The sequence below is a fragment of the Solea solea genome, chromosome 13 (assembly GCF_958295425.1).
Source record: "Solea solea chromosome 13, fSolSol10.1, whole genome shotgun sequence".
Classification (NCBI taxonomy): domain Eukaryota; kingdom Metazoa; phylum Chordata; class Actinopteri; order Pleuronectiformes; family Soleidae; genus Solea; species Solea solea.
This window is the reverse complement of record NC_081146.1, coordinates 11,376,709-11,402,554: the sequence shown is the minus strand read 5'-3', so window position 1 is coordinate 11,402,554 and position 25,846 is coordinate 11,376,709. Positions and strand designations below refer to the sequence as shown.

The 25,846-nt window shown below is 41.2% G+C and overlaps 1 protein-coding gene across 2 annotated transcripts; it reads right to left on the bottom strand.

Annotated features, from left to right (window-relative positions):
* Positions 1–1,049: 1,049 nt before the first annotated feature.
* Positions 1,050–23,395, bottom strand: znf1035 (zinc finger protein 1035). 2 transcript variants are annotated; one of them, XM_058647000.1, is made up of 4 exons: positions 22,766–23,395; positions 12,947–13,002; positions 10,052–10,109; positions 1,050–9,968 (listed from the first exon to the last, which is right to left on the bottom strand). In XM_058647000.1, the coding sequence occupies exon 4, from the start codon at positions 9,939–9,941 to the stop codon at positions 1,710–1,712; it is 8,232 nt and encodes a 2,743-aa protein (XP_058502983.1). In that variant the 5' UTR covers positions 9,942–9,968; positions 10,052–10,109; positions 12,947–13,002; positions 22,766–23,395; the 3' UTR covers positions 1,050–1,709. The 2 variants fall into 2 exon arrangements, with proteins under 2 accessions (XP_058502983.1, XP_058502984.1); XM_058647001.1 differs by lacking the exon at positions 12,947–13,002.
* Between the last annotated feature and the right edge of the window lie 2,451 nt (positions 23,396–25,846).

Genomic DNA, 25,846 nt, shown 5'->3' with positions numbered 1-25,846 from the left:
ACATGGCTGCTCTCAGGTCTGTTTCTAGATAGCAAAACAAGATATTTCGGCATATTTTTAGAGTCTGTGAGGACACCATTGTAACTTCTTGGCAGACAGATGCTTTTACACTTTGTACCAGTACTTATTATATACTTTAATTCATATTTAGTATTTTAATTAGTAATACTATATGCCTTGTAAGTGGTGTTCTGGTAGTACTGATGTTGCAGGTGCTAGTATTTCTATCTCAGCTGTGACTTACAATATGGGATCGGACAAGATGGAGGCAGATGATCTCTTCTAATCACTGCAAACACAGCTGTCTTTCTGCACAATTAATTAATGTTAAGAACAGAAGAAAAATACCACAATGCATCACACTAAGAAAACTTAAAGTAAGTCAATATCAGTAATTATCACAACATCTTTGGACAGTCAATGGGTGTACCTGGATCCTCAACGTTGCCCGTTTCTTTGTGCTTTTTCAACATGAACATCTTGAAATTCTTTCTGCTTTGAAACCTGTTCTTGGGAGAGACCTTGCTGATGTAGAACTACTCTGTCTCTTATTGCTGTACTTTTGTTGTTCCTCAACCAGTTCCTCCTACACCGCTGTTTGTGTTTCAGTTAATGAAATAATTATGCATATGAAAATGATCATCATTAGCACTTGTTTGCTATAATTGGTTAATCATATACCTGACAATAACTCTACAAAATTTTGAAATTTGTGATACTGTATGTATAAGAATTGATTTAGTGGTCACACAAAAATATTGATTTTAGATTTTTCTTCTGTTAGCTATTTGTTTATTGTGAATTAGTACAACAATTAGAATTGATTTTTTTTTTTTTTTTTTTAACTAAACAGCATACTTTACTACCGGAATATGCACAGTACTGTTTATAAAACCTCTTATGTTGATACCTTTGTCAAAATACATCATAATTGAATTAGTGCCCAGCCCTGATGCACGGTTAGTGAATTCACATCAGCACTAATTTGCATTTGTGGGATCAATACTAAAAGATCAAATAACACCACCAGATTGTTTTTTTTTTTGTTTTTTTATTGAACTTTTTATCAACTGAAAACATCAATTCAATTCAGTATGAAAACCAACATCCTCAGGGTTTTGAAAAAAAGATATTCAATAACTCAATAAATCTTTTGAGTGTCTGTAGAAGATACCCCTCAATATCAAAAAATAAACCTATGGTCAACACAGAAACATGAACTGAGAAGTACAAAATTACCTTTGTACATGTCATGCCATAGAAAATACCAGTAAAAACAACCAGTTTGAAATCTATTTTACAACAAATCAATTTTAAAATAAATGTCAAAAATCAGAAACGATCATATTTGATCAGAAACTGTGGCCTTTGTCCAAGGCATTCATTCTTTGTTTGCACTGTTCACAAACAAATTTTGTCACAAGATTTACAAACACTGTCAAGAGAATATGTGGCTAATGTACAGTATGTATATCTCAATATTCGAACTGTTAATCTGTACATACATACATACACAATGTCAATAGAGCAAGTTGAAGATACTCTGTCATAGTAGCACAGCATGACAAGCTTTATATTCTTACATCAGCCCCCTCCCCAAAAAAAGCATCTGGATTGGGATTGCAAATTGAGGTAAATTCAACTTGAAGTTACAAGGGTATGTACAGATATTTTAAGGGGAGGATACGGTACATGGTATTTTACAGTCATTAATGAGAGGAGCCAGCATGAGTCTGCTGATGTTCCTCCAGTAGGTGAGGAAAAGCAAAGGCTTTGTCACATTCTGTGCATTCATACACAACTTCACCTACATGACTTTCCTGGTGGCGTTTAAGAAGAGCCCATTGGCTGAATGACTTGTAGCACATATCACAACGGTATTGTCCAACTTCTGTTTCTGTATGCAGCTTTGCATGCAAAGATAGCTCACGGGGTGTATCAAATTTGCTGTCACACTGGGTACATTTGAGGCCGTTTTCATTCGACTGCATAACCGCTGTTTGGTGCCTTAGCTCATGCCTTCTGAGGTACCGCCGCAATGCAAATGTTTTTCCACAGGTCCCACATTGGAATGGCTTATTATTTAGGTGCTGTTTATTTTGATGTTCCAAGAGACTGCTTTTGGAGGAGAACTGCATTGTGCAACTTGGGCAATTGTGCAAGTCCTCTCCAGTGACATCAACCTCCTCCTCATCTACTGCTTCTTCATAATAAGGTGAAGGAGATGCTTTAGCTGAGTATTTGGACTCAATTTTTTCATGCTGTTGATGAGAACAGTGGTGCTGGCGGAAAGCCTCGCTTCCTAAAAAGGTCTGGCTGCATTCCGTGCATTCAAATTCAGTAGTAGATGCAAGATGTGTAGGGAAATGCCCGATCAATTCACTGACACTGGTAAAACATAAATGGCAAACTGGACATATGTAATCTTGCAATGGCTGCCTGTTTTTACCTTCAACATCTGTAGGATTGATATGGGTCTTAAGATGGCTGAGGAAGTACTGAGGGGAGGCAAAACTACTGTTGCACAGATTGCATGGATATTCAGTACTTGACCATGATGGATGATGTGTGTTCCTGTGCTTTTTCAGATGAGAAGCATGCAGAAAATGTTTATCACAGTCTAAACAAGAGTATGAGCGCTCTTTGGCTGCCATGCAACCATGCTCTGAGAGATCTTCTGGGTCTTTGAAACGCTTATTACAAACACCACAGCGATATTTGAGTTCTTTGGAGAATACTGACGGGCTTTCAGAGGAAGGAGACTTTTTATTATTTACTCTTGAATATGAAGATGTGGGACAATCATCAGATTTTGAGTGGCTTTTCCTATGCTCAGCCCTACTAGTCTTTGACAGAAACACTTGATTGCAGACATCACATGGGAAGTTCTCTTCACGGTGGGTGGTCATATGTTCTGCTAACTGTGAAGGGCCCGTAAAACTAAAGTCACACTTTGAACAGCGGTATGGACGGCTCTTGCCATGAGTATGCTTGTGTGTACGCAGTGCAAAAAGAGTCACAAATCCCCTGCCACACGCCTGACACTGAAATTCGGACTTGTGCATACGTTGGTGTTGCTGCAGCTGAGACGCCTGGAAAAAACATCTACCACATTCTTCGCATTCAAATGGCTTTTCACCCAAGTGACATCGCTGATGATCCACAAGGCTTTCTGATGTTGGAAATGTCTTGCTGCAAACGTGGCATGGAAAGTATGGCGCAGAGTCTGAATCACTGTCTTCACTGTTTTTTCCACCATCATCACTTTCATCAGCTGTACTAACTTGACTGCTGGATTGTTGTTCTATGCCACTCTTTTGCTTTAAAGTCCTCGCAAGATCCTTGTGCTCTTTTGGATGACATTTTTTTAAGTGTCTTGTCAGTGATTTTTTGACAGAAAAGGACTTGCTACAGAAAGGGCATGCAAATGCAACAGATGGATGCTCTTCTCTGTAGTGATTATGCAAAGATGGTCTTGTCCAGAACCTTTGATTACAAAGTCTGCAAATATAAGGTCTATTTTTGTCATGACTTGTTCTATGGACTTCAAGATCAGACAAGACGTAAAACATCTTTGAGCAGTCAGGGCAAGGGAATTTTTGGCTAATTCCATGAAACTTCATGTGTTTTTCAAGACCACTCTGACTTAAGCACACACGTCCGCATTTTGAACATGTATTGTGCTTTTTCTGATGTTCCTCTCTTCCATGGTCTTCAAGGTGACTAATGAGCAATAAGCCATCTGTGAAGCTTTTGTCACATTCTGAACATTGGTACTTGCTTTGAACCTTGTTTACTTCTGATTCCTCTGGATCATCTTTGCAAAAAGAATTGGTCTGCAAAACCCCACTGCCAGTTGCCGCAGAGCCTTCATGGAACACCAAAACAGAATCGTCCAGAGCGAAATCAATCTGTGCTTTCAAAGGGCTTTCCAACGGCTGAGTTGTACTCCTCTCTTCAGTTTGTCCTAATTTACATTTTCTGTAGTGATTGCGGAAAAGATTTCTGTTCCAGAAACCCTTGTTGCATATTTGACAGTGATACGCTTGATCCTTTGAGTGTACTCGCATATGACCAACTAGTCCAGCTTTGTTTGAAAAGGTCATATTGCAATCTGGGCAGACAAGTTGCGTTTCCAGTGCTGTGTCTAATTTACAGGTTAAATTGACACTATGACTAAGCTGTTCATCACAGGTCTCATCCAAAGGCTCTTCTTTGATATTAGGTATATTTGACAGGTGGTGTTGTAGGGATCCTGTAGACAGAGGTGTAACCATGGTTTCCAGCTTGTGAGCATTTACAAAATGCTCTTGGAGCTGTGAAAACAGCAGGAAACGGGAACTACAGTAGGCACAAGAAAATCCTTTTGGAGAGCTTTGTGGGGCTGACTGTTGACTTTGGCAGTCTTTTGCCTCTGTTACACTTGGTTTTACAGAGCATTGAGTTTTGTGATCTTCAAGGTTGGCTCTAGAAAATAATCCTCCACATCTATCACAGAGCACTGTGACTTGCTGTTCTCTCTTGGTGCACTTTGCAAGATGACGCAGCACATAATCCTTCCTTATAAATCGTTCACCACAATGCTCACAGGCATGTGGCTTCTCTCCCGTGTGCAGGCGGATGTGCATGACTAATGTTCGGCTGTCGTTAAAAGTACGGGGGCAATAACCACACACATATTTGTGCTTTTTGTTGGAACAAGGCTTGATCCTGTCTACAATTCTGTTTCTCACCACATCAAGTGGTTCCATCACCTTTTCTGATGGTGGATTAGTTTCCAGTGGTAAAGGGGCCTTTGTTTCAATTGAGACCCTTCTGCACTTCTTACTCTTCTTATGCTTCTTCAGAGATTTTTCATGAGCAAATGAGCCACCACAGCGTTCACACTTTAAACGTTTTGTAATATGGCACATGGTGACATGTCGGGAGAGCGTAGCCTGGGTAGGGAAGCTTCTTGAACAGTCTTCACAATCAAATGTTGGCCGCTTTTCAGCTGACTCAATGGGAAACTTATTTTGCCAACCCTTGCCAACATCATTTAAAGTGATTTTTGGGATACGGACTTCTAATCGCTGTCTTCTTTTCCCATTGCAATGAGTCTGATGGACTTTAAGATGATCATGCCTTGAAAAGCAGCTGTCACAGGCTTTGCAGCGATAAGGCTTCACTTCATTGTGTGTCAAAATGTGACTCCTCAGGTACCGTGGTTTTGTGAAAGTCTTGGTGCAGAATTTGCACTTGTACAGCTCAGCTTTACCTTCTGTTTGCTTCTGTGTCGCCTCACTGAGAGGTGGCATGCTTGGCAAATTTGCTTCGGCATCACTTTTGCCATTGGATAGTCCCCGTTTGTTAACTCCATCACATAAAGCTGCATGCTGAAAACACAATGACTGACTACTGTATCTGTGACCACAGTGCACACATGCGTAGGGTTGCACACCAGTATGTGAAACAAGATGTCTTAACAGTAGTGATTTGAACCGAAACCTCTGCGTACAGTGTGGGCATTTCAACTGCAGGACCTTGTGGGCTTTAGACTGTAAAGGCTTTTTGTGGGCTCTCAAGTTTGAATGAGAAATCCTTTGTTTTAAATTACTGGCCTTGATCTCTGAAGGCACTCCACAGTCCCTCTGATGTTGATTTAGTTTTCTAACTCCATAGTACTGGCCACATCTGGAGCACATAAGGAGAGTCTTTGTCTTGTGGCCTAGGTGATGATTAATCAGCCGATCTTTCTTTGAAAATGACCTTGGGCAATAGGAGCACTTGTACAGTCTCTCCGTATTAACATTTTGGGTTTGAGCAGGCAAACACTTCTCTCTGTGAAGTTTAAGGTAGAAATGACGGAAAAACTGTTTTCCACAGTTTGTACAGGAAAATGATTTGTCTCCAGTATGTATGATCATGTGACGCACTAAGTAGCGGCGATGAGAGAATTTATGTCTGCAGAATGGACATTGGTTGGATGAGGACCCAGTAATGTGTGTCAGACAATGCTTTCTCAATGCATGCGCTTCTTCAAATATCTCCTTGCACAGGGAACACTGTAGTTGATTTAATTCATTTGGCTGTTTCACAGATTCCAAGAATTGTGGTGGCGAAGATGATGGTTGCTCTTTCTCCTGGGGTTCCTTGTTTTCTCTATTTTTATGGACCTCCACATGCCTTTGAAGATATACAGGAAACTCAAACTGAAGAGGACAGTCTGGGCATTGAAGCATTCCCTTTTTACCATGGAAAGCTCTATGCTGGATGAGCTCTCCAATAGTTGGAAGAATCTTTTTGCAGATTGTGCACTGTATCCTCCTCTTGTGAACATTTTTATGCACCATCAAATGACAATGTTTCTTGAATCTTTTTTTACATTCCAGACAGGGGTATGGTCGTTCACCTCTGTGATTTCGCTCATGTTTCTTCAGTAACTGCTGTGAACTGATCTTTTTTTCACAAAAACGACAACTCAGGGAAAGCTTGCCATTGTCATCAGCCAACTCCACGTTAACTTTACTCTCATCAGTCTTTGTACTTCTTATAGTTTGTGGTTTGGACATAACAGAGAACAGCGTATTCCTGTATTTGAACATTTTGCCTGTGAGTTTAAACAACTCGTGTTTCTTCATGTGTCTGGATTTCCCCGAAGAATAATAAAAAACAGCTGGACACAGATTGCATTTGTATTGTGGAAAATTTTGGGGGGCTATCAAAGCTGGGGTTGCTCGTTTTTTCTGTTCATTTGGGGTTGCTCGTATTTTCTGTTCACTTTCCTCTGACTGCATTTGCTGCTCAGTTTCCTTTGACTGCGTTTCCTGCTCAGCGTTCTTTTTTTTCTCTTCAGCATTTTGCCTTGTTTTACCATTCTCTGTTGAAAGCTGATTAAGATATCTTCTAAAGCAAACAGTCTTAACATGCTTTGCTCGGTTGGATGTTGTAGTAAAGGACGTGTGGCACAAGGGACAGCAGTATGCTTTGCCAACTTTTCCCTTGCCACCAATTATTAAATCTCTGACGCAGTCACGCAAATGTCGAGTCCTGTTGAAGGAGTACTTGAAAACCCGTGGACAAAATGGACAGTTATATGTTTCTGCTGTCCTGCCATCTCCTACTTTATGAATTGGCTCACAACTGACCTTTGTGGTGATCTGATTTGATGAGGCTTTCAAATTCTTTCCCATATGAAGATTATAATAGTGTTTTTGGGCCTGATTAACAGTTGAGAAATGTTTATCACATAAGGAACACGTCTTAGCCTTAAAGATATCAACAAGATTTACGTAACATTCTGACAAATTTGCATTTGTTTTCTTCTGCACCATAATATTTTGTGGTGGTGTTTCAGGTTTGCTGGTAACTACATCAGACTTTGTAACTTCTTTGTTTGTTGACTTGCATCTACCAGGCACACGCTTGTGTCGTCGGAGGGAACAAGACTGTGAAAAATATAATCCACATCCACTGCACTTAAAGGGTGTTATGCCAGAGTGAATCCGCATATGGCTGATATATTGTACTAATTTTTTAAAGGTAATTTTGCACCGATCGCATTTGTGTTTGCCTTTTCTCTTCCTCTTTAAGCTAGTATCAGAAGAGAGCTGAGGGCTTTTTTTGGTGACAACACATAAATGCTCGTCTGATTGCTCATTCCTCAACAGGTAAATATTACATGTCTTACAAAACTGAAAACTGTGTACGAAATGAGAAACAATTTGGTGTTCAATTAGACCATCAACATTGTCTGTTTTGTACTGGCAAATTCCACAGAGATACAGGTTACTCATTCCACTTACTGAGTCTAAGGGATCTAATAGTACAACAGGCTGCAGATGTTTTCTCAGTTGTGCAGAGGTCATTAGTTGAGGTGTTTGTTCTGAATAGTCCATGGTGTTCCTGTCAGGTGTGCCCACAGAGATTTCATTACATTCACCTGTGTCAAGTGTGGTTTCACCTGTGACAGATGAGTCTTCTCTTGACAGAGGTTCACCATACAGCCTGCCAAGCACAGACTGTTCCTCTGTAGGTGTGTCAGTTTCCTTCAATGACTCTCTTGTATTTTCATCAGCATCCCCACTGAGACTTTGAGGTTGTTTGGCCAATTGACTTTCATCTGCTGACTGTTGCTCATCTGGAGAAGAGGGTGCATTTCCATGTTTGTCAGTATCTCCAGTAAGACTTTGAGGTGGTAGGATCAATGGACCTTGACCCAGTGACTGCTGCTGATCTGGAGCAGAGGATGTATTTGTATTCTTTTCTGCACTCATCCATTTCGTTTTGAGAATGTTTGCATCTAAGATGGATTCCGAGATGGAAGATTCACTTGACACAGCAGGGTCACTAGACTTTGGGTCTGTAGTGGTGGTGGTTGTATATTTCCTCTCCGTTGGATCTGTGCACTCATTTTCAAGACAAGGATTTAGATCTCCGCTTGACTTGTCCATCTGTACACTGGATTCTGGAGGATCAGCAACATTTTGCACATTTTTGTCAACAGTAGCAATAGTGAGGCTGGTTCTGGTGACATCAGAACAACTATGGTTTGAATCTTGGGGAAAAGGTGTGTTTCTGTTATTGGCTGCATTTGTCAAATGATTTTCTGGATGCATATTGTCCTCTGTGTTGGGGCTATGTGACTTTAAGCAGGTTTCTGCATGACAAGCAAAATGTTGCTCTTTCTTGCCACTGGTATCAATCAAATGACAATCATTGATCAGAGTGGGGCTACTACAAACACTGTCCTGAGCTTTGTTTCGATTCAACTGGTGCTCATTTAAGTGCAAACAAGATTCATCATCATGACTACAATCTTTAGAATCTGACAGTTTAGTACTCTGCGTATTAGATGATTGAGAAGTGTTTGACATAATTTCTTCTTTTTCATGAGAGTCAGTCTGTAAATTTTCATCACCCCTGTTACTGCAGTTGGGAATTCCGGTATTCTGCTCATCAAATGAATCAGATTCTGTTTTCTCCATTTTCAGGACTTCAAATTTGTCCTGCTTGTACAGTCCTGTAATTCTATCTTGACAATCTGTGGAATTGAGATCACTATATTCCTCTTTTTCATTGTAACATGTAGACACATTAGTTGAAGTAGTTGCAGTGACCTGCTCCTCTTCCTCTGGGCAGTCTACTATTCTATTATCAGTTACATTTTCATGGCCAGAAATCAAGATGTCTGAATGTTTTCTTTGTAGGAAATCTCTCTCCACATCCCTTTCTTGTTTCTGATCAGGACAAATATTGCAATGATTTTGATCTGCAACACCCTGACTTCCAATAGCTTTCATGTTTGACGGCCTGGGTAAATTTGCATTAGTCTCTGAAATTTTAGGGCACAGACTCTCAATGGGAAATGTATCTCCAGTAGGGCTGAAAAGCCATTCTAATGAGTGGTGTTTAGGACCAACATCAGTTTTAAACTTAGGAACTGGATTACTTGCCATGAATTTACAAGACGGTCTTGTGCCACCAACATCTGCATCCGAGTAGCAGCTACTGACATCCGAGTAGTCTTCAAGAATTGGTGTATCTAGCAATTCAGAGTCTTGCTTAAGTCCTTGAAAATCTGTTGCAAAAGATGAAGGAAAAGAAATAGATGTTGATAATCCATCAGTGGTAAAGTTTGGGATAGCACCATTTCCACAGCTTGGTGAGTAATGTTTTTCTACTTGTTCTCCATCAGCTTGCCATGGTGTTTCTCTGCAATAGTTTTGAGAAACACAGTCTGCACTGGAATTTCCAATATTGGGATTTGAGCAATAGTTTGTGTTTAGGTTTGAGTTTGCAGCAGGTGCTTCACTTGAAAACACTGTATCACTGAAGTCATGACGATCTATGAAGTTTTCTAAAGGTTCAGACTCCAATGTCCTTGTCAAAGTTGTTGGATCGGAAGACACAGGTGGTAGGTTGTGGAAATATGAATCCCACCCATGAGCCATACTTTGCATTGACTGGAAGGTTTATTTGATCCAATCCTGAAAACACAAAAACAGTGTTATTAAGGAAAGTATGATTATTATCATACAAAATTGTTGACAAAAAAATATTAAAATCCAACCTTGCTTTTGATTTTCAAGGGCTATCCAGAACATTCCATGTTACAACTGGGTGGAAACCTGTAATCAAAGACATATTTCTATTAACAATGACAAATTAAAAGTCACCCAAACAAAGTCAGCAGTCTGGCTGTGGAACAGTGTGAAGACTTAAAAAAATACATAACATAATAATTATGATGTATTTCATTTATAGGCACCATTCACGACCCTCAAGGTCACCTTACATAAAAAAAAACAATTACAGAACAACAACAATAAAACAAATAGAATACAAATAAAACAATTCAAATACAAAATGATAAAAAAAGACAAAACAGCAACAATAAAATCAGACATATTATGAGGGGTAAGCCAGTCTGAACAAGTGTGTTTTTAGATGTCCAGAGGGTGTGTGTTCCAAATCTCAAAAATTCATTGCATTGTGGATAAATGGGCAGAAGGGGTGAAGAGGAGCGAAGCAGAGGAGGTCCTAAGTGTACGGGAAGGTGTGCAAGTTTCACATTTGAAACTTTTGAAGGAGTTTGGTGAGGTATGGAGGTGCCTTGAATGTGAGAAGCAGAATCTTATAGTCGATGTGGAGATGGACTGGAAGCCAGTGAAGCTGTTTGAGGACAGGAGTGATGTGCTGTTTGGACAGGGTTCTGGAAATTACACGTACGGCTGAATTTTGGACCAGTTGAAATTTAAGGGATTTCTGTGGTATACCATGTAGAAGAGCATTACAGTAATCAAGGCGGGATGTTAACCAATATGGAAGTGCTATTAAGGGAGGGTGATGGGCGAAGGCGATTGGTATTGCGGAGATAAAATTGTACGAAAACCAGGTTTTGACATCTTGCAGACTGTCAAGGAGGGAGGGTGGATGAAGTGAGGAGCTGAGTTTGCAGGAGAGACAGAGCTGGTTGTTGTCTGTATAGCAATGAAAATTGAGCCCATGATTCCTGAAGATATTACCGAGAGGGAGTAGGTAGATGATGAAAAGAAGAGGGCCAAGGACAGAGCCCTGCAGCACACCAGTATTGACTGGGGACGGATGGGATTGGTAGTTCTTCAGCTGTACCAACTGTGTGCGACCACAGAGGTAGGAGGTGAACCAGGAGAGAGTGTTGTGATTTGGTCCAATGGAGATTAGGCGGTTAAGGAGGACGCTATAGGAGATTGTGTCGAAAGCTGCAGTAAGGTCAAGGAGGATGAGTATGGTGAGATGTCCATCATCTGCTGCCATGAGAAGGTCGTTGGTGATCTTTACCAGAGCTGTTTCAGTGCTGTGATGAGGACGGAAACCAGACTGAAACTGTTCATAAAGGGTATTGTGAGTGAGATGATTATGGACCTGTGCAGCAACGACTTTTTCCAGTATTTTGGACAGAAGAGGAAGGTTTGAAATTGGTCGGACATTACTGAGATCATTGGGTCCGAGCCAGGTCTTTTGCGTATTGGAGTGATTATTGCCGTTTTGAGGGGGGATGGAATTGAGCCATAGGAAAGGGAGGAGTTTATGATGTCGTTAATGAGTGGGAAAAGAGAAGGGAGATGGAGTTTGATAAGATTTGTAGGCAGAGGGTCGAGGTGGAGGACTTAGATTTCTGAATGACGGTGGATATTTCAGTAGTGGTTGGGAGATCAAAATTAGAGAAAGGGGATATAAGAGGTGGAGTAGAAATTCCTCTTGCATGGAGGAGGTAGTTGATTATGAATATTAATAATTTTGTTGGTGAAGAAGTCCTCGAAATTATCGCAAAGGGTAGTAGAGTGCATGTGATAGGCAAGAGTGTCAGGGGGCCTTGACATATTGTTGAGTGTGGTGAACAGAGTGTGTGTGTGTTACCTTGAGCAGTCACGATAACAGTGGCGTAATATTCCATTTTGGCCTTGGCTATGGCATTTTTATATTTCAGCAGGTGGTTGTGGTACATGTTATTGTGAATAGTGAGACCGTTTTTTAATGAGAGGCGTTCCAGTCAGTGTCCTTCAGTTCTGAGCCCATGGAGTTCTGGGGTGTAACAGGGGGCAGAGCGTGTGAAGGTGACAAACCATGTTTTCAATGGTACCAGTGTGTCCAGTTATAGTGAGATAGCAGATCCTCGGTGTATTTAAGTGGTCAGTGCTAGGGAGCGAATTTATTGCAGCTGAGAGAGTTGATGGATTGATGTTCTTGATATTTTTTGAATGTAATGTAGCGGGGCTGCTTTCATTTTGGATAATGGTAAGTTAACTGTAAATGATATAAGCTTGTGATCCGACAAGGGAAAATCTGATATAGTGAATTTGACTGGCGATACATCAGTGCAACAGATGAGATCCAGAATATGTCCTCTCAGGTGGGTGGGAGTGTTATTAAACTGATGCATACCAAAACTGTCCAGAGGTGATGTTATTTTGTAAAAGAACCGTCTGTGTTGTCCATGTGAATATTAAAGTCCCCTAGCAGTATTATGTTGGGTGACAGAGAACATAAAATGGCAACGAAGTTTGAGAACTGATTTATAAAACCAGAGTTACGTTTAGGTGGATGGTAAATAGAAGCTAAAACAGTGGTAGTGGTTCCGTGGATTTTCTGTGCAGTAGATTCAAATGATGTGTGAGGGGTGTCAGGGAGATTTCTTGTATTTCTCGTTGTAGAATATTGCCAGACCGCCCCCCCCATCCTGAGGCACAAGCTTGACAGGTGTAGAAGAAGTCATGTGGGGTGCACAGGTTAACAACACAGCAAAGCCAACTCTGTCATGGTCCAACATCTTACCAAGACCATTAATGTTTCTCCGTTAATTTTTAACCCCACTGTATTGAAATTGCTTTTTAGACAAATATTTTCTTTAAGAAAAGAAAAGAAAAGAACACACTGACAGTACATTACACTGACAATATTTAAAAAAACGTTTTTTCTTTTTTACCTGGTAATAAAATGTCTGCCAGCTTTTAAATCTTGAGAGAGGTCAATCCAGGCTGCCTGTAAAAGGGTAACGCATCCAAATGTTATAATTTTTGTTTTTGTTCATTAATGGCTATTCCTACAAAAGTCAGTAATTACACTTTCAACAAAAACGCTTGACTCTAAATGTAACCTTACCTCAACAGACAAGAAATAATGGGAACAAGTCACAGTTAACTTTAACACCTGAATGGAATGGTTTTTGATGATAAGAAAAAGGTATGGACCAGAATGCTTGATTTCAGTGCAAGTTTTGGTAGAAGATTATGGCTTTCCTCAAAATGGTTCCTTGAGGGCGACTCAATTGTAGAAGGTAAAAGAAAGATGAGAAGGGAAGGAAAAGGAACTGTGAAGTGGTAAGAAAGATCTAAGATTGAAGATGAGATGAGATTGAGATGCATAAGACAGTGATGAGTGAGGATGAAGCATAGAGACAGAATTTGTTACCAAATTGCTCTGACAAATGCAGGAATAGGGACAATAAGGACACCTTGAAACCATTTCATTTTCAATTTCAATTTTTTTTCTCTTTAAGCACACATGGGTCGTAAGATGCAACCTGCTTGGCATTTCATAGCAAGGTTCCAGTACACTGATTAAATGCTTAAATCCAGGGTTTTCCACTATGGAATAAGGTTGCATGTTTGATGCTACACACACCCCTATAGTGCTAGTTATCCCTTCACTTGTTGTGAAAGTTTTGCTCCAGATGAGGATTGAAGAGTTGCCTGTGTTAACCAAGGTCTTTTTTGTCATGTCTACGTCCTTATGATGCTTGTGGAGATGTCTTGCCATATTTGTCGTGTTTCCTGCACTGGAGTATGCTACACGCTCATAACATAGCTTACACACTCTTTTTCCCCCTCTGGCACGCCTGCACGATGTCCCACTGGGGGCATGATTAAGTCCTCAATTCCACTTTCGCTTTCGAAGGTTGAGATTGTGACGTAGCTTTGATCAATGTTCAATTTACAATTGCCAATGAAGTCCACGTGTGGTTGGATGGAGTGTCAGGCCAACAGGACTGATGCTGGTATGCCACCCATATACTTAAAATGACATTATGAACATCAGCAAACATCTGCCACAAACAAGTAATTCAGGTGCAAAGTGCAGGGTAAAGTCCCCTTTCTTTAGCGCTCATGAGGCTCTTGGTTTTGAAGATGGGTCCTGGGAATTTGGGCAAAGAGATCTATTGGGATTTCAGAAGAAACTTACAACATAAGAAAAAGAAAATATATATATATATATAAATATATATATAAAATTCAATAAAATGAAAATAAATTGCATGCGGAAGCTTTAACAATGTATGAAGCTATTCAAGGTATCTATTTAGTCAGTCGATTGCAAGATGTAGCCTTGACAACTGTAAATTAAAGTCTTTTATAATTAATCAACTCTTTGGTCATATTTTTCCTCTTGGTTATGGTACACCAACGCCACACCACACCCCGCCACCCTTTGTGTTGTGGCTATCAGGTAGAGGTTAGAATCTCTGCCTGAGCCCAAACCATGTCTATGTGCTTAAGGTCTGGACTGACAAGCACGGCATTTTCAGACAGCAAATAACCTGCACCCTCTCTCTCGTCTCCCCACAGTACCAAAACGCTCAGCTGTAATGCGTTCTCTGATGCTTGTAAAATCTGCTTGCTCTCGTCTCTGGCTTTCTCCTAAAATAAGTGGGGACACCGTCCATACACAAACCTACTATATTGGTTTTAATGGCCCACTCATAAACGGCCCATTTCTTGTCTAATTACGTAATTGAAAGTCTGTTGACAAGCGATGACTACGTGGACTAGTAGATCTTGACAGACTAGAAACTTTTAAAGTAGCTCTTGATTTAAAAAAGGTTGGCCACCCCTGATGTAGGGTATGGTTGTGGGTATGGCAACAACAGTCAAGGTGGCCATGATAGAGGAAGAGGTAGCTGCCCTGCTAATCCTGATATTTGCTTCGCTTGTCAATAAATTCCACAACATCGGATGCCCAAGCCCAATTCCAAGACACGGAGGCAGGTCAACATACATTACAAATGGAACAAACTGTATGCAATGAGAAACAGCTTCCAACGGCTAGACACAATTAATAATTGCTTGCTTGCAGAAATGAAATAAAAGCTTGCTAATGAAAAGCAGATGACGAAGATATCATGAGAAGATTGAAAAATAAGCATGCTGAACAAGGAGGCACAGTCTGAACACACTGATATTGAAAAACCTACTGTGATGTTTCATGTAGATTCTGGTGCAACACAACCAGTCTTAAAAGAAAGCAAAATGCTTAAACCTCCTTGGATGAGTGATAAAACTGTTTGGTCCTTTGGGGCTTCTGGTCATCAAAAGAATATGGCGATATGTGAAAGGAATTGGGACCTTTTACAAAGAGATGCATGCATGCTGCTGATGAACAAAACATATATCTCTATTCAATTTCACCTTCACAATAGGCCTACAGAAAAAAACGATGAACCAGTAACTTTCATGTAACCTGACTCATGACTTCAGTATCGACTCAAACAAGAAGCAATCAATGGTAACAGAATCATGTTCCAATCACTGTTGAAAGCTCATGCAATTGTGCATCCAGATAGCCAATACTGGTTTGCATTAAATTTCAAAGAAGAACACCATAGGTTTACCTGCCTGTGCCAAGGCTACTGTGAGTCTCCGACCAATTTTACAATTAAGTCAACTTTTAAATCAACTTTTTAATCATTTTAATACTTATATTTGGGACTCTGGAGGCCCTACCAGTCGCCTAAGTGTGGAAAAAGAATACTCAGTCCGTTTTTCGTGGTCCCCCTTAATGTAAGTATAGGCGATAAAACACGCAATGTTGAAATCCCTGCGCCTTATGACGGCAGCATGCACATTTCACCGCGAATGTTACCACCCCACCAGTAAGTTTACCTCGAGAGCTCCGCCTTAGCTCCACCTTAGCAGGGAACTATTTTAACTTGAAATAGGGTATAATATGTCTCCTTTAAAGACCTGATGATGTTTTGCAGCCCTACAGAAAAACAATGAGACAGGCACTGATGACTAGCATCTAAACACCTAGAATATGAGGGACACACGGTTAGCCTCTACAAACTGCAGTTTGTACTAGAGAGTGTACCTTTCTTGGGTCATGTGATCACAATTTAGGGGAAAATTCCTCTCACCAAAACAGTGAGTTAAATTGAGGCCCGAGTTAAACTGAATATGTTTCACCTATCATTCAAGAGGCTTCTTCAGACTACCTAGTGGGAAGAATCAGCTATTTAACATCTGAGGCTGATACTGGTCTGGAGAGTCATTAAGTTGAACAGTGCAGATCGTTCACCCCTCCCAGTTTCAGGTTGTTGGTTTAACCTGAGACCAGGTGTGAATGGGTTGTTAGGGCATGACCTGAGAGGCAGATTTTACTATTGTGTGGGTGTGGGAATTCACTGTTGTTGATCTTGGTTCAGTTTAAAATGGCAGGCCCAAACCCTTCCATATTTTGGTACCCATCCCCTGTGGGACCAGAGTAATGGTACGGTATGGTACTGGTGGCGCTAGACCCACAATAGTCAGCTGATTGAGTGACAGAAATGCGACCCTTGTGACCGGTGTTGATTCAATACATGCAGTCTATTCTCATACAAAGCCTGATTTCTTGCTGAGACAACCACTAACCAAGCAGGAAAAAAACTAACTGCTGGATGCAAATGCACTGTTGACAGAAATTTTTCCCAGACGGGGAACCATAACACAAATCAGTAGTGACAATGGTTCTCCTTTCGAAAGCAAACCCAAACACAAGTTGGTCAGTTACTTGGAGACCTCAAACAACACTGTGCTGACCATTAAATCAGCAGAGTTGCAGGGAATAGGGATGGAGAGATTCACCGATTCAAACATTTGTGATGTATCTGTACCAGCAGCTTCAGTGTGCATTGGAATAGACTGCTAAATTTACGATGCGTCTTCCCTAGCATGTCTGAATCTGTGAAACCCATCGTTACATTGATTACTTGCGTATCTTGCTATGAACACTTTCAGTGGCACATTTGAGGGAAAACATTCCACGAAGTACAAAAAGGTACACAGAGCAGCAGCAAAACTGGTGAGAAAAGTATTAAGTTACTTTAAGAGTAAGTTATTTTAACCTAAACACTCAAACTCACATGTAGCTAATTCTACCCATTCACAGGCAATAACCAACACCATCGCTCTTTTATTTGAAAAGATCAGCCATACAGTGTTGTAGAAAACAAGGGCTTCAAACAACTCCACATCTTAGACCCTAGATACAAAATACCAGTTAGAGGGACCTTGAATGACAGATATTCAAGTCCCTTATTCAAGTCAAGACACCGTGCGGAAGCCCACATTGTTTTCAAAATGAAGCGAGAGAAAGGCTCAATTATCTGGACCTTTCACACTACCTCGGCCAACAAACTTGAAGGCTACTTGCAATACCTGCAGAGTAAGTGTTCCGAGGTATGGGTCATCGTTATGGATGGGCTTGTCGGGGACAGCTACTAATTAGCCACCTGGAGCCATGGTACGACATAAGCCAAAAATAATTATTTGTCTGAGCCGGCTTTACCTGAACTACATGCTAAAGTGTACGATCACATATTAGAGAAAGCTCCGAGTTTTCACTACAGATATGTGGATCCCGTGTCACTTAACGTTTAACAACACACGTGCCACACATGTGCAACGCAACAAACTTCTGTGGGTCACGCACCAGTGAGGCTATTGCAGCTCCCCAAACGGAAATGTTTGACGAGTTCCTTCAAGCAAAGTCCATGTGATTCTGAGGGACAACGCCAGCAACATGCGAAAGGCGATTGAGAACATAAGTGTGTAGTCTAGGCTGCATTGCACATACAATCTTGTTGCATCTCGTTGTGAATGAGGGACTTCTGTCTAGAAGCTATTGGTTTATTCAGCTGCTTTTGTGTTGGATGTGAAAATCATGTTTGTACTAAACTAAACCATTAAAGGGGACATATTATGCAAATTAAGTATTTTAATACTTATATTTGGGACTCTGGAGGCCCTACCAGTCGCCAAAGACTGGTTTCGTGGTCCCCCTTAGTGTAAGTATAGGCGATAAAACACGCAATGTTGAATTCCCTGCGCTTATGACGGCAGCATGCGCATTTCACCGTGAATGTTACCTCGAGAGCTCCACCTTAGCTCCGCCTTGTCCCTATAAAATGCGAGAGTGCAGGCGAGGGAGGAAGAGTGGTATTATGTCAACGCGAATGCAGTTTATGCAGCTCGCTGCGCGCCGCTGGCGATCAGCGGTGCTGTCCCTAAGTGTTTTTAACTGATTTACAGTTTGGCACTGTTCAGCTTGATCCTTATGTAGGACGTCTCTTCCTGTGACGGCACTCTCGCTGTTTTCCGCGCACGCTGCCACAAAAGTCACAAAACCAACACAAGAAGTAATAAGGAATGGTGGGCACCAGCAACATCAGATTTAAATTGGTTTGGTTTTATGTCACACACATTTACTGCTGAACTTTTATTGTAGCAGTTCTCTTTGTATTCTCCACCATAATTGCAGATTTCCTTCTTTTTCTTCTCATTTTTAATGAACCTATGTTGTATTCCTGTTCAGGTTTCAGCTGCTGTCAACTGTCTTTGTATGATTATTTGGGTGGCCCAAGTTGACAGTTTAGATCAAATTTCCAACATGCTGAAAGTAAGATTGGTGTCTGTGGCACAATGAGAGACCTCAGTAGGTCACTTTAACCTTGTTGCATGAATAGTTCACTCTTCCCATGAAGAAAGATTGGTTGTGACTTACAAAACTCATTGGCTAAAGGAAAAACCATCTAGAAATCACAATGCTCTTTTAAATCAATGAAGACACTAGACTGTTACTTTTATCACCGTTTTTACTTAAATTATAAGTTTTTCCTGCTTTGTATTGCCTTTTGCAATTTAACAAGATCAGAACAAGTACCCTGAATTCCCTTACTGTTGAAATACGGTATACAAATAAGTTTGCCTTTCTTTGGGTACAAGCAAACTGCTTGGGGACCAGCCTTAACATTGAGATGGATGTAGCCTGGGAGAACCCAGCTGAGTCTGCCAGGAATTTGCCTTTGTTCTGCAGACATGTCTGGCAAAGATGCCATTTTGGCCAACATAGAATCTCCTTCAAAAAAGGGAACCAATAACAAAAGCTTTACTCCTGCTGTGTTAGAGACAGGCCTCACGCAATGACAATAGAGAAGCGACGTCTAGTAGCATCTATATACATCCAACATGGCAGCCAACAAAGAGCAGTTGTCTTTTGATTTAGCTGTTGCTTATATTTTAAGCAACTTGCTCCACAAAGCTCCCCTGGACAAGTCACAAGGTGCCATTACTAAATAACGATCGCTCCCAGAAAACTACAACAAGCACATCTGTTTACATGCTGTCCGTCACTCTGCATACTTATGTGGAAAACGTATCCTGTATTAGTGTGTTTAATTTTACTTATTTGTTCCTGTTTTGACTAGTCAGAGTCCACCTAAAGTGGGTAGATGACACCTTATCTCATCACTCCAGAAGCAACTATACGCAACTGTGCCTGTCCACACCCAACCATGTATATAACGAGTGACTGTATTATTGAAATGAGAACATTGAATCATAGCTTTAGTAGAGCTGTAATCGGGCCTGACATTATTCAAACATATTCTCACATGGTTCAATTTTGGCCAGAGGAATGTTGCGATCTTGTGGAGGTCCTGCATTATCACTTGACGCGCGAGCCAGTCTTCTTGCCGTTTGTGCACAACAGCTTGCGAGGAGAGTCTAGGGTTCCCACTGTGCTTCATAGAACTGTTTCAGAAAGTCTATCAAAAAGCCTAGTGTGTCCAGTGCGCCTCCTTAGCACCCACTTTCGCATCTTTGTCAAACTAATTGAAACGCATCACCTGACTGCTCATTTACCGCGTGAGCCGGAGCGCAAGTCCGAGCCAAGCCCAAGCCCGTGTAAAATTATAGAAACCTGTTGTGTTTGGGCAAATATCTTCAGCTCTACTTTAGAGCCTGTGTTCTTCCTCCAGAGTAATGCTTTGTAACAACTTTGTTTGCTTATTACAGAAAGGAGAGACCACTTAATTGAAAGACTGTTATTTCCAACACATATGTCATCCAAATCATTGGTCTGATGGGTTGTAGTTCTATCCCATTATGTACAGAGGCATTCTAATCCAGTGTTTCCCCAACCCTGGTCCTCAGGGAACACTGACTTTTATGTTTTAGATATTACCCTGCTCCAACACACCTGATTCAGATGAACAGCTCGTTATCAGGCTTCTGCAGAGCTTGAGGAGGAGCCGACAATTTGAATCAAGTGAATTATTTTGTACCCAGATTTCCCATTTCCTGAAGTAGGATAACTACGCTTGGCTGCTCTTTGTGGATTTCAGCTCGGCATTCAACACCATCCTCCCTCACACATTGGTGTCCTAATTGACAGACCTGGGGTGGCCTTACTCCATCTGCCCTTGGACCAAGGGCTTCCTGTCTGATTGCTTCCAGAGGCTGAAAGTAGTCCTCTACAACTCATCAGCCCTCAGCACGAGCTCCCCACAGGGCTGTGTGCAGAGTCCAACACTTCCCCCTCCACACCCACGACTGCACCAGGGCTCTTTAGAATGTGACAAATTTAGACAAAAACTCTTTGGAGTGTGAATACATTTTTTTTGGTGTTAGGTGCACCTAACATTACCAGAGTTTAAAAAAAAAACCACACCGTATCATTCCATTCATTTATCTCCCCACAATGTTCATGGTATTTTTCTTCTACGAGTATCTCAGTTTGCAAGTCCGGTTGATAGCATTGGCTTGATAGCACCCTATCATTTACATAGGTATGAATGCATATCAGAAATGAGGAAAAGGCAACCCTTAACATTGCAGCACTAAAGGTGGTGCACTGAAAAATATAGGAGCCCCTAAGCCTTGTGAACCAACACCCACTCCAGTAATGCCATCATTGGATGACACAGCTGTAGTGGGGCTCATTTTGGATAAGTCCACTTATCAGGATGAGGTGGAGCAGCTGTCCTTGTGTGCAGAGGTAATAATGTCGTCCCTGACAACACCAAAACTAAGGAATTGATCAAAGACTTCAGTATTACAATGTAAAATCAGACCATGTGCCAATTCTAAATTTACCAAAAATGCCATATCAACATGTAACAGGGTAGCATCCCACTGCCACTAATGTTATTTATTAGGTTGCAGTTGTGTGTCCGACATTTCGTATGTCTACGCTTGGGCTTTCATTCATTCACAGTCTACTGCTATACATGAGGGTCAAGGGGCCGCAGCCAATCCCAGCATTTTTCCAATTAACCTCTAAATGTGCATGTTTTTTGACTGTGGGAGGAAACCAGAGTGCCCAGAGAAAACCCACATGCACACGGGAAAAACATGCAAACTCCACTACTGAATGCCGGACACAGTCAGAGCGGGCCCGGAACCCAGGTATTTTTGCTGTAAGGCAAGCGTGCTAGCCACTACACCACCGTGTGACACCTAGGGCTTTCATCTTTCATCTACCGTAATGTCTGTGAGTCTGTGTTCTCTACCCACACTTGCTCAAACTAAAATGCAATTTTGGATGACACTGGGGTCAAACCATACTAAGACAGAAGGAGCAGGTGGTATACAGTATACAATATACCTGATTCAAATTGTCCGCTCCTCATCAAGCTCTGCAGAAGCCTGATAACGAGCTGTTCATCTGAATCAGTTGTGCTGGAGCAGAGCAACATCTAAAACATGCAGGGCAGTGTTCCCTGAGGACCCAGGTTGGGAAACACTGGAATACAGTATACACACTAGAATATATTGTGCATCATTCTATTCTTGTTTAAAATAATTTAAATAGGTATGAATGTATATGAGAAATGACAAAAAATGCAATAAATGTGGTGATAATGCAGTTAAAGGTTTGGGTGCAAAAAAGTTAGTCTTTAGCCCTGTATAACATGTAAACACAGTTTGACTTTGCTTTTTTTTTTACTTTATTATGCCTTATTTGATAGTGACATTATTTACTTCCAATGTTTATCAAACAAAAGAAACGAGTGATAAGCCAATTAAAATTGTAAGAAAATAATATGCTGTCATTTCAATAACACTCAGAACTGACTTTTACTCCAGTATTGAAGTAGTAAACTAAATTGAATGAATTAACAGATATAGATTTTAAAATGATGAATGAAGATGCATGCTTGCGGTCACTCACAGAGACTGGGTTAGGACCCAAAGATGGGTTGTGCGAGGCTTTAAACTCAAATTATTAAATAGCATGTGCATAGAATTAAGTGATTCATGTATAAAACATTTATTTATTGGGAATGTCTTATTTATCTATATAAAATTAAACCTGTCAGAAACGTATGCACACATTCTATTGTTACTGAGATAAAATATGATCGAGATAGAGCTGTTTTGGTGGACTAAATTCAGACTTTGGAAGTGTACCTAATAAAGTGGACAGCGAGTGTACGCTCTTGCGGTGATCCTCTCAACAAAGGAGAACTACATTAGGCAGTTTTAATGTGTCACCTGCATGATAACGAGATTTGTTTTCACATTGACCTAAAACATTAGGGTGTAATCGGCTCGTCTTAAACAACTACATCCACGTAGCAGTGCGAAATCCACTGCCTGGTGTTCAGAGCAGCCAGCTAGACCAACACACTGAGTAGCATCATGCTAGCTAGCAAGATGATGGCAGCTAATGGCTTCTGTGTTGCTGGTCTGTTTTCGAACCTTACCAGAGAGGTTGTCCATGTTGATCTCGTGTGCTCCACCACCGGACCTCCTGTGAGACTTAACGGCTACATCATCGGTGTAACAGCAATCACTGAAAGTACTCCGGGGGGGTGGAAATACATCAACGGTTTTCTTTGCCAGGTTGTGAAGAAAGCGATTGTCCTCTTTGCAGATGCTCCGGTCTCCCCCAAGGAAACCAACAGAATAGTTTTCTTATTCCAGGAAGTGCTGCGATGATAGTGGATGATCAGTCAAAGAGCATTGTGTTACGCCGCATTACGTGATCAATCTGTCCTGTGGGCTGTGTACAGCGGCGAAAGAAGTCGATTCGAATTTATCATATTCAGTTGCGCATCATGGACATCGTGTCCGAAATTCTACGTTATACAATTGCCTGATTACAACCAATAACAAGGTGCAGAGACTCCAAGAAAGCCCGCCCCTCCGTGTTGTGTGCCTGTCACTTCCAGAGCCTGGCGGAGGCGGTAGCACGACCTCTTCAGGGCGACCGCGCGGCGGTTGTCTCCTTGCTGCGGTAGAACCCCAAGTAACAGAGGCTAAACCGATTGATGAAGTCCTCAATGGGGCCTCAGTGCCCCCATGTGCAAGTTCAGTACCACTCCACTGCTGTTTAATGTATACAGTTGAAGTTGCTGGGGTGACTGCTCACTACTGCTAGACAGGGTTGGTCTCTACAGGGTTAATAAGTCGAATCCGACCATTTTGTGATCAAGACTCCATACAAAATGGCGCCACGTCTTGTGGTGCTCTACTGTTAAGCCCCCTGGCTAATAGGCAGAACCAGTTACTGGAAGATGAAGACAACCCTCAAACCTACATTTTTGAAGGGCTAGAAATATCAGATATTCTATGAGCTGACAACTATCTTCCTCTTTATGCAACCATCAGATAGAAAGTACAAATCACAGTTTAACAGACCTGAGATCACTCTGCACACTACATAATGCCAATGTCAATTGATATACAAGCAGTTCTAGTTGTTGTGTAGGATTGGATTAAAAAAAAAACCTTTGGATCCTCATAAATACTTTTTGGTAGTACTGGTTGGGGGTGGGGTAGCTCAATGGCTAAAACTGGTACCCCATGTGCAGAGACATCATGGTAACAAATTCAACTCCACCCCTGGGAGGTTGTCCTCAATTCCCTTGTAAGTCACTTTGGATAAAAGCATCTACTAAATGACATGTAATGTAATGGCTGCTCCACCAAATCATTGAATAGACCCCCTCTGTGTGCATATTGTGTCATGCTTGAACATGCTCATGTTTTACACATTGGTCATTTGCATTTTACATGCTGTTTATTTTTTTTCTGCTAACTAGATATAGTCACAGATGTCAAAGAAAAAAACAGATGTTTGTCACTCTTGTGTGTCACGTTACCCATCATACATTGTAGCAGCAAAATAAACCCTGAACCCCATGCAACACACGTAACACCAACTGCAGCTGCAACCCACAATTTACATTCCAACCCCATGTTTTCAATTTAATTAGGATTGATAATAATAATAACAATAATAATAATAATAATGATAAATAGGTGACTTAAGCAATGGGCCTTTCATAATTGGAGTACATCATCTCCATCCAATAGACCTTTATGAATACAAAGCCATCATTTAAAATCTAGCTCAAATGTCTCACATACAGTAAAGGAAACAGAAAAAGCCTGGGTCACTGGTTATGACAACATATTTTCACAATGTCCAATGCTGAATCAATCATAGTTTATGTAATGCATTTTTGTATCATAGACATGTCAAGAACCCCGTCTACTACTCATGTAACCAAGTACTGAATATACTCTAACCAGCCATTTTATTAGGTATGTCTGTGAGTGCCAGATTGGATCCCTATTTGCATTCAGAACTGCCTCACTTGTTGATGGCATAGGTTCCCCAAGGTGCTGGGAACTGTCCTAAGACATTTTAGTCCATATTGCGTGACAGCATCACTCAGTTGCTGCAGATCTGCTGGCATTCATGCGAGGAACCCTATCCATGAGGCATCTCCTGTTCCACTACATCCCAAACATGCTTTATTGGATTGAGATTGAGATCTGGAGACTGTAGAGACCATTTGAACACAGTGACATCATTTTCAAGAAACCAGAGATGCTTTGAGCTTTGTGGCATGACACGCTATCCTGGAATTGGCCATCAGAAGATGGGTACACTGTGGTAATAACAGGACAGACACGGTGTGCAACAATACTCAGGTAGGCTCTTGCACGTACACAAGGCTCAGTTGGTAGTTAAGTAGCCAAAGTGTCCCAAGAATATATCCCATATACCATCACACTATTACCATGAGCCTGAACCATTGTCACAGGTTGGATGGATGGATCTATGCTTTCGTGATAACAAATTGACCCTAACCTCCAAAGTTCAGAGGAGAAATTGAGACTCCATCTAATCATGCGACATATTCCTGAACTTCCATTGTCATTTTGGTAAGCTTGTGAAAATGGTCTTCTAGATACTTTTAAAGGCGACATAGAATGCTTGTATCACACATATATGTTAGTTATGGAGGTCTACTTACATATATTAACTTGTTTTCATGGTTAAAATCCTCCTAATCGCTGCAAACGAGCTGATCAAAACATCTCCTCACTGACGCTCTCGTCAGCCGCGCTGTTTCAGACCAAAACCACACCCCCAGAACGTGGACTGTGTTGTGATTGGCCAGCCAATGAGAGCTTTCCTACTGTCCTGTGATTGGCCAGGTACCTGGAAGTGACGTAATAGATAGGCCAGCTCTCAGATACACAGCTCCCCCTCTGGCACGGTGTATGTTCTGCATCTCAGCAGCTACAACGAGAGTAGTTCTTCTTCTTCTGCGGTTGAATGTACGCAACCGGATGTGCCCGGACTAGTGCCGGGAGGCGCTAGGGTGGTGAGAGGAGTGGTGAGGATTTCTGATGACGACATCAAATTAAGGAAGTGCCGATCCGCTTCGCAGAGCCCAGGAAAACAATACAACACTATTTTCTCAGCAGTGGCTGAACTGTTGTTCTGAAACTTTAGGGTTTCATAAACGAGGTAATGACGCAGATAC